This window comes from Anser cygnoides, chromosome Z, assembly GCF_040182565.1.
Source record: "Anser cygnoides isolate HZ-2024a breed goose chromosome Z, Taihu_goose_T2T_genome, whole genome shotgun sequence".
In the NCBI taxonomy this organism is placed as follows: domain Eukaryota; kingdom Metazoa; phylum Chordata; class Aves; order Anseriformes; family Anatidae; genus Anser; species Anser cygnoides.
In genome coordinates, this window is record NC_089912.1 from 6,114,492 (window position 1) to 6,123,936 (window position 9,445).

Below are 9,445 nucleotides of genomic sequence, written 5' to 3' on the forward strand. Positions count from 1 at the left end.
CCCTCCCTTAATTATTCCCAATAGGATGTATATCCTTTCCCTACATTCTTAGTTGTCAAGAGAACTTACTTACTTACAATTTCTAGATCTAGCTTGCATTTCATTTTTCCTTCCTGAAGCAGTGAAGAGTCAATAACTTAGGCAGAAAGAAGTAGAGGTAAAAACAAAACGTGTTTCTAATTCACTTTGTCCATGGTAGCTCTATAAACAGTGTACAACTTTCCTATGCTTTCTCCTTTATAGAAAAGGGCTGCAGAATTTATAAGCCTTAAATGAAAGTCCTCTGTCTTTACTGGCTGCATTGGTGCTGAATATGAAACTGATTACTAATCCTTCCCTCCAGTTTCTAAATTTCTCAATGAACATTGTCATCAAGACATCATCATAACAGAGAACTAAAAAGTTATTCATCTTTCCTGTTTCCTTGAAGTCATTGCTAAACAGTCTGTCGTGTATATTCCAATGTATTTTACTCTTCCATAACTGTTATCACAAGCCACATTTGCACAGGTGCTTTTAAAGGGTCAGTCACTTCTTGAACAGGAATGGAAGAATTTAGACTTTCCAGTATACAATACTAACAAAGAAAACTCTACATTAATTTTTAGTTCCTTCCTATTCTCCTTCTTTTTTCCAATCTCAGTACAACATCAGAAAAATACGGATTAAGAATACAAGTAATTAGTGGAAGTGGTGGAGAAAATTTGCACGTAGAAAGTGGGAGTTTCTTTTCTTGAAACCTGCTAATGGGCTGTTTCCTGAAGCCTGAAGACTTTTCTCAGTTAGTTTGTCTGAGGAAATGAACCAATAGCTAGAAGTGCACTCTCTGCTTCCGCAGCAGCTAAGGAGAGTAGCAACTCATGACTTTTTGGTAAGGACAGACACCTAACACACTGGGTAACCACAGAAGATATGTCTCTGAGGCTTTAGGAGAGGTGTTGTACAGTTTTACCATTTGTAAAAAATGAAACGCAGTCTGTCTCTGCAGAGCAGTTGATGAACACCTTCAAGCAGGGGCATTTTTACATCTTGATTTTCTGTGATAGCACAAACTATTTCTTTTTATCTGCTTCAGTTGTGTAATCATAAAAAGTAATATAGAACCGTATTGATTTAGTTAAATTCTGCTGAAAGATGGAACAGCAGGCAACCTGCTGAAGATAAAACGGAAGCTCTAGCAAGAATTCTAATGCTTATTCATACAAAATTATTTTTTTAACTATCTTTATATCAAAAAGCTGCAAGCATTTTGATGAAGATTTCTGTCAGAGGAGTACACAATTTAAACTGAGATTACAACTTTAAAAATGGGCCTGTAACTGACCTTCCTAGTTGTCCAACACGTGATTTACTTGTGGGCAATTTGGAAATAACATTTTCCTGAGCCAAGCACGTTCTAATATTCTAAAGTAATTAAATTCTGAAGTACCTTTCTAGTACCTTTCTTAATAATAATAATAATAATAATAATAATAATAATAATAATAATAAATAATAATAAAAGGGAAGAAAAAAAGGAAAAAAGCTTTAGCTTTCTTAAAGATTTTGCTGGTATCCAGTATGGTAGGTAATGAACCTTCATTAAGAACTTCACAGAAGGCTGCTTTACCAGTTCTCTTAAATGTGCTGAAGCCTGGATTCTTAAATACTTGTATCCTTACTGGTGTGGAAGATTTGAGGCTGCAGACTGAAATGAGCGTTGCTGAAGTTCACTCAGGATTATGCTCCTCATCTGGAGCCTGTCTCTGACGCCAACTCAGACCTGACTCATGAAAGGTCTCAAGGACATCAATGGGATTGTTCCTACGGCCCAGGACTCCTCAGTGTGTATAAATGACAGCACGTAGAGCTGTAAGAGGTGATCATGCATGGAGGAAATTAAAGTTTCTCCTTCAGACTGAAAATGTGCGTGAATAATCTTAAAAGACAGACAGACAACACAAATCTACTATATGCTACTATAATATCTCCTTCTCGTGTCTTACTAAGATATTACCTACAATGACTTTCTGGATTTCTCTCTCTCAGTTATTAATGAAGTTAGAAATCAGTGGCATCTTAGATGATTTCCAGTATGTTTTTTTGCACTCCACCAAAAGTTTTCTCATCAAAATTCAGTTTGTTCTTATCCTCCCCAAGCTGTGATCTGATCTGGAGAGAGTTGTTTGCATTCTGCTTGATTTATTATCCCTTTCATTCCTGCTCATTATCACTGGGTAACCTAATTTACCAGCAAGTTCAGCTATCCTTTTCACACTGATTAAAAAATATCTCTCTGCATCTGTCTCTTTCTTGACAAAACAAAGTTGTGATCCTCTGTCATCTCTCTCTTTGAATGAGCAACTCTTTTCTTCTGCAGAATTCTCGTATTTTCCCTTACACTTATTAGCTTTTAGCATTTGCTGGGGAATATCATAGTTGGCCAATGCATGCCAATTCTAAATATTTCTGTAGAAGTCAATTCTTGTTGCAAAGAATGGGCAAAACGGATGAATTCTACAGCAATATTTTACTGATACTTCCTATTTTCTCATAGCCTCCCAGATCTGAGTGACTGCACGTATACTGAGAAGTTCCTCAATAACAGCTAATGCTAGTCAAATAGATCTTTATAATTTTTTTGTTTCCTGTCTGACACTTGGAATGGCTCCCCAGAAACATTAAAAAAAAATAAAATAAAAATTCTTTCCTCCAAATCATTTCTTAGAAATGTTCTAATTGTTTCTAGGCTCCCCTTTTTTGTTAGTCACACAGTGTTTTCTACAGTGCCTTATATTATCTTCTCCTATTTTGGGACTAAAGATCCCACTACAGTGCAAATAACATGATGAAAGTTAGGTGAATTTATAACCAGTCTATGCAGAACTGTTCGTTCCCCCGAATTCCTTACCTGAAACTCTGTATGCATGTCTGAAAATAGCACATGCTTTTGTTTTCTTTCCTGTGGTTTTGTACTGTGAGCTCATGTTTATTTTGCTGTCTATCACCCACTGGTCTTTCTCATACTTTTAGTACATTTATCTAGTCAGGAGGACATTGTATTATGCAATTGTCTCCCTTGTGATCAATCACTTTCTGTATGTAACTGTATTTAAAAAGCAAAAGCAGGCACTTTATTATTCTCTTGGATTCTCTAGTGCCAAGTAATACGTGCATCAATATCTATACTTATAAAGTTATCTGTGATACTTTTTTTGATACTTCTACACCTGTTGTGTACCTATTTGCAGTTCAAGGGTATGATGATACTGGCCTATTCTCAACATATTTGGGAAAAAAAAAATAAGATTAAGTACACGAAATCCTGAGAGCTTAAGGAAAGTTTTATAATCAGGTAGTTGTCCTTCAGACAAATATTTCTTAGTACACAGCAACTTTAAAAAAGAGGACAGTGTCATAGTACTGTAAGAAGTTACACATAACTGAACCAATTGCATGTTGCTTAGTGGTAGTGAGTGTGTTTGTTCCTGTGCTGTTATCTCAAAATATTTTGCAAGCAAGAACAATTTATTTATTTATTTAAGTTTTTAAATGTGTTTCTAATCTATACTAATACAGGCATGAATCTGAAGGATTTTTAATACTATAGTCATAGAATGACAGAATAGCAGAATGGTTTGGGTTGGAAGAGACCACCTAATTCCAATCCCCCTTGCCATGTGCAAGGATGCCACCCACTAGATCAGGTTGCCCAGGGCCTCATCCAACCTGGTCTTGGGCATTTCCAGGGATGGGGCATCCACAGCTTCTCTGGACAGCCTGTGCCAATGCTTCACCACCCTCTGAGTGAAAAATTTCTTCCAAATATCTAATCTAAATCCTTTTAGTTTGAAACTGTTACCCCTTGTCCTATCACTACACACCCTTGATAAAGAGTCCATCTCCAGCTTTCCTGTGGTTCCCCTTGATAATCTATATAACTATTTCTGATATCTACTAAGTAATCAGGAGGTACAAGATTAGACCTTTTTACCTCCTATCAGCTGAGTAAATAATTAATTGTGTAGAACTTGTTCAAATTTTATTTTTCATTATCAAATAATTAATGAATGGGTCCCAAACTCTTCTAATTTATTACATTCCTGTTGATATTGCAAACTGTTTATGCAAAATACTCTGTTCAAGTAACACAGCAAAATACCCACTTCATTGGCAAGCTATTATTCAGTAAATAAACTGGTAGCAGAGCTGTATGTTCCTGCTTAAGAACTTCTCTGTAGTGGGATCATAGTTTTAAGTATAAATATAATAAGCTGAAAAGCTTAGCATAGTATTCTGGAAGGATGACAATACACAGTGCTAATTTATCTTTATGACAACTTCTGATAGTCCACTTCAAGTTTTTTTTTATTTTTTCTTTTCTTCCTTTTTCTTTTTCCTCCTTTTTCTTACTCTTCCTCTTTTTTTTTTTTTTTTTCTTTCCTCGTTTTGTCCCTTCCACTCCCCTTTCCAGTGAATTTTTGTTTGGAAATTAATGTTTATGCATGTAGGTACGAAGCAAATATATATATATGTGCCTATACATCACTAATTTTGCAAGAGTTCACTGCAAGTGTTTATGGTCACAACAAAATCACACAAAGAATCATATAAAAGTTGTGGTTTTGCTTTTATGTGTTTTAAAGGAAATAAGGAAAAAAACCACATATATTATTTGTTAAGGTAAGCAAGGATAATTTTCTGCTATCATCTCTGAATCTGACTTTCAGGGTTGACTGTCCTTGTTTGTAGCACAAAAAATACTTTTAAAATTTGTTTAAATGGCCAGTGTGGGATACCATCTTACCTAAAGGGTGTTTTCAAGTGACTGGACAGCTGTTAAGGCAGATCCTTACTTTTCATTTTCTTAGTATATGAAGTGTAAAGAAAAAATTAATTCATTTTTGTGTAGCCTGGGTTGGCCTAAAGTGAAACCTTCCATAACTCAGTAGCAACCTGTTAATGATGTGAGCAGTTACAGAGATAACCTGACGCAAGTAAGAAAAGTTGTTACACCAAATGACTGCTGAAGACAGACAGAAGAAAAAGTCTGCCCGCCTGAAAACAGCCCATGTGCCAGGCCTAAGAACTGGTCCTGCAGCCTAGGAACTGAGCTCGGGACATCCCTGGTGGGTGGCTGAACACCTCACAGCAGAGAAACCTTTAAGATACCCTGGACAGAAACAAAACAAGAAGCTGAGGGACAACTTATCCCCTCAGAAACTCGGAGCTGATGTGAGGAATAAAGCATTTGTATAAAGCAAAATGACAGAATGAAAGGAATATTTGACAGAATGATGGAAATCGAGGAATATTTGCCTTACTAATCATAGTAGTCTTGTTAATGATGATATGTGCTGTTTCGTAATAAATAGGAGTGTTTAGCAAACAAAACCTTTGTGTCCTTGTGTATCACAGAACAAACTTACTGTTGAGATCTCTAAATATCCATGGTCTGAATAGTTTCTCACATTTGGATCCTGACAGTTAGTTATTGTTGATTATATCACATATAATGTTTTATGGTATCTGTGATGGCAATAAGATAGGGTAAATGGTAAGACGGTAAAATAAGAAGAATTCTTTAGACATTTAACAAGCCCTTCTCTGTTACAACATGTGTGTTTAAGGATTTTGATAAAACCGTTATTCTGGAGGAGCTTCCCGCCAATTTTCACCTGTGATTATTCCTTCCCCCTTAGACTTTTTTAAGACTTGAGTAACAGTATTTATTAAAACTATAAGTAAACTATCTAGTGCATACTGGACTGAAATTATCTCAGTACCCTGACAATATGCTGGTTTATCAGAGGAATAACGCAGCTGTATTTCTTGACATAATGACAAGTAATTGTTGCTCATAAAGGTGATCAGAATGTAGTATGTATTAAAACGTATTTTTGCTTTTTCAGAAGATTTGATAGCATGCTCAAATCATGTAGCATACTGAGAGCATGTAATGAAGTGCAGAGTGTTCTTTGGACTGCAGCATATTTCAAATCACTTTTTAGAAGAATATGAGGTTGACTACTGATCAAAATTAGATTTAATGTAGGTAACCTCCAGCACAGAACATGGAGAGGGACTCCTTATCAGGGAGTGTAATGATAAGAAAAGGGGTAATGATTTTAAACTGGAAAGGGTAGATTTAGATTAGAGATTAGGAAGAAAGTCTGTACTCAGAGGGTAGAAGAGGATGCCCAGAGAATTTATGTACGCCCAATCAGGAAACAGGAACTCAGACCAAATCAGGGGTCCGAAGTGATGATGCCTGTAGGCCTGGTGAGAATGGAGAATGACCCCACTGAGTAGGGGACTCCCAAAATCCGATTTCTTTTTTAATGAATTAGAATTCTTTCATTTTTTTTTTTATTTTATTTTTTTTTTCTATTTAGCCACTCGAGACAACTGGCTCCGGGCAGACACATTCTGCAGTGGAGCAGGGGATCAAGGCAGGCAGGGCATTTTTTCCTGCATCAAGGCCACTCAAGGCACCCGAGAGAGCTGGCAGGACCTGGCAGCCCTCGTGAGGAAGGCGATGAGGCATGGGTAGAGCTCTGGGAAGATGCAGCCCAGGCCTGGGTGGCTGTTGGGAGTCACCAACATGGAGTAGAAGACAAAAGGCGAGGGGAGGGAGTAGGCAGCAGCTTCATGGCAGAGCCATTGGGCATGTAGAGGCATGGTGCTGGTGCTGGCCAGAGCCCTGCTGGGCTGAGTGCTGCGGGGCTGGAGAACGCATCAGGTTGTGACTTCACCCTGCGATGGGCTCTGAGGTCACCCAGCAACGGGCTGTGACCTCACGGCCCTCGCCGCTCATATTGGGGCACCGGCAGAGCCCGTCCCAGCCTGGCTCGTGCCTGGACTCCCGCTGAGCGTGTTTGCGAGGCTTGGAGAGACGAGCAAGGATTTGTTGGAGCTGTGCTGTGGGGCCGTCGGCAGCTGTTCTCAGTGCCCGTCCCCGCAGGCAGTGCCTGTGTTTCCCCGGCCCTGCCTGGCTCAGGCAGCCGGGGCCCTGTGAGGCGTGCTCGCAGCAGCGCAGGTGAGCTGTGTGGGGCCACGTGCCCCGGGGCGGCCCGCGGGGGACGTGGGACCACCCAGCTGTGGGGCTGGGGCCGGGGGGTTTCCTGCTGAGGGACTGGGGCACAGCCAGTGACCCTCTCTCTTCCTTGTAGTGCGTTTGATACCTGCTTCTGCAACACCAGTGCAGGGGAGCAGCTCGTCACCATCAGCTCTCCCCAGCCCACTGCACTCTGAAGATCATGGCCACAGAGGAGGCGTGGACGTGTCCCGTCTGCCGGGAGAGACGAAAGGATGTGGCTTATGCAACACCGTGCAACCACCAGTTCTGCCTGGGCTGCATCCAGCGCTGGGCAAAACTGAAGGCGAGCTGCCCACTCTGCAGGACGGGCATGAGAAGCATCAGGGTTTCCGTGCGGGGAGAGGGGGACTACTTGGAATGCATCGTCTCCCCTCCCGCAGTGCCCGTACCTGAGGGCTTCCAGGCAGGCAGTGCCACTGCCCCCCACAGCCCTGCAGCGCCGGCTCCATCCTCTGTGCCAGCCGAGGAGAGGGATGCGGAGCCCGATCCCCGAGCTGCTGTGGGCGGCCTCCTGCCCGAGGACTGGGCCGTGCTGTTCAGGGAGCGCAGGGACATCCTCGACCCTGTGCTGCCCTGGCTGCGCCGCGAGCTCTCAGCCATCTACGGGACACGCTGGTGGCAGGCGAGAGCTGCAGAGAGCTTCCTCCTGCACTCCCTGTGTGTGATGGGGCTGGACAGGGACGCCTTGATTCAGCACACACAGCCCGGCATGGGGCCCCTCACCGTGCCGCTCATCGATGGGCTCATCAATGCCATCGTGGGCCTCTGCGGAGAGGAGGCACGGAGGCTGCTGGGCCTTGAGAGTGGCCGCACTGCTGGGGTACAGGAGGACAGCCCTGCAGCTGCTTCTGGTCCCACTGCCTCCATGCAGGGAGACTTCAGCACCAGCCCCGGGCCCTCCAACAGCTCTGCAAGCCCTGACACAGAGGAGCTCCCTGGAACATCCAGTGTTCTCCATCATAGGGGTCTTGGCGAAAGCCCCACTGCGGCCAACCCCCAGGAGCAGGAAGAGCCCCGTGAAGAGCTGGGGCATGTGGCAGCAGCAGATCCCTCTGTCCGGGTCTGCAGGCGCAGCTCCTCCACTCCTGACCGCTTGTCTCGGGAGTCCCGGCGCCCCAGGAAGCGCATCCGGGCAGGCAGTGCCCAGGACTCTCCCAAGAGGCCGCCCTGCCGGCGCCTCTAGCAGGGCTCCTGGTGGTCTTGAATCAAAGAACAATAAAAGATATGACTATACCACAGAAAAAGTCTCAGTGTGATTCAAACCAGAGCTGGCACAGCCACATGCATGCTGCTGCCTTCCTTCCCTTTTTCTGGTGCCGTCCCCGTGCCCTGTTGGCCCCCACTGTCTCCCTCAGACCCCTAACGGCAAGCACCACGTACTTACAATGGTGGAAGCAATATTGGGATTACTGGAAATATATCCTGTGCCCCATGCCGCTGCCCAGAACACTATCCTGGGCCTTGAAAAGCAAGTTCTATAGCAACATGGCATCCCAGAAAGAACTGAGTTTCTGAAACAACCTCATAGACACTTGGGCCAAAGAGCATGGTATCGACTGAGTGTATCATATCCCTTATCATACACCAGCCTCTGTGTTCTACTTAGATTCTGGGGGCAGAAGCTGATTGGTTCAGCCCAGCAAGGATCAGATGAGAGCTATGTATATATATAAAGCAAACAAGCCATTCGGGGATGTCAAATACACTCACGCACACATACACTTGAGCAGTGATAGAAAAGACAAAGAATTTAACAATGAGTTAGCTTGTTAACGTACCGACCCCAGGGTGATGACATGGGTACCGACAAACAGGATGCTTTTCCCAATCATTGATGTTGTAGATACTTAACCAGGCCATGGCTGGCATCCCGTCAGTGCGGTAGGCATCAACAATGTCTTGCAGGCATCCCCACAGAGGCAACATTGACCTGGGTTGATGTTCCTGCCTCACTGATGCAGAGCAACTTGCTCTGTTTATGGGTTTTGCCCCAAGGTGGCTTGGCTGTCAGTGTTCCGCAAACTGGTGTGTTCTACGCGTACACATGTGCTAGCTATGCAATTTTTTTTGATGTATCATAGCGGTGGTGGGGGCGAGTAGGGTCAGCTTCCCCAGTGTGCATGGTCCTCCTTTTTATCGCACGTGGAATCCCCTTTGGTCCCATTGGCCATGATGAGCCTGTGTAGTAGGAGTGCGTTACATTGGAAAGAGTGTGATTGCACCGTATGCTCTGGTTGGCGTGTAGTCCAGTTCCGCTTGCCCACCAACCAGCAGTGCTGTTCACCCCCGTATAGTTAAATGCAATGCATTTAAGTGCGCTGTTAGGGACCCCAGGAGTCAGAGCTCCTGTAGGGGTAAGGCTGGGCT

General features: G+C 43.4%; 1 protein-coding gene across 1 annotated transcript; it reads left to right on the forward strand.

The window, feature by feature from the left end:
* The first annotated feature begins 6,174 nt into the window (after positions 1–6,174).
* LOC136789082 (E3 ubiquitin-protein ligase Topors-like) lies at positions 6,175–8,389 on the forward strand. The gene is made up of 2 exons (XM_066988552.1): positions 6,175–7,018; positions 7,152–8,389. Exon 2 carries the CDS (start codon positions 7,239–7,241, stop codon positions 8,259–8,261), a length of 1,023 nt encoding a protein of 340 aa, XP_066844653.1. The 5' UTR covers positions 6,175–7,018; positions 7,152–7,238; the 3' UTR covers positions 8,262–8,389.
* The last annotated feature ends 1,056 nt before the right edge of the window (positions 8,390–9,445 follow it).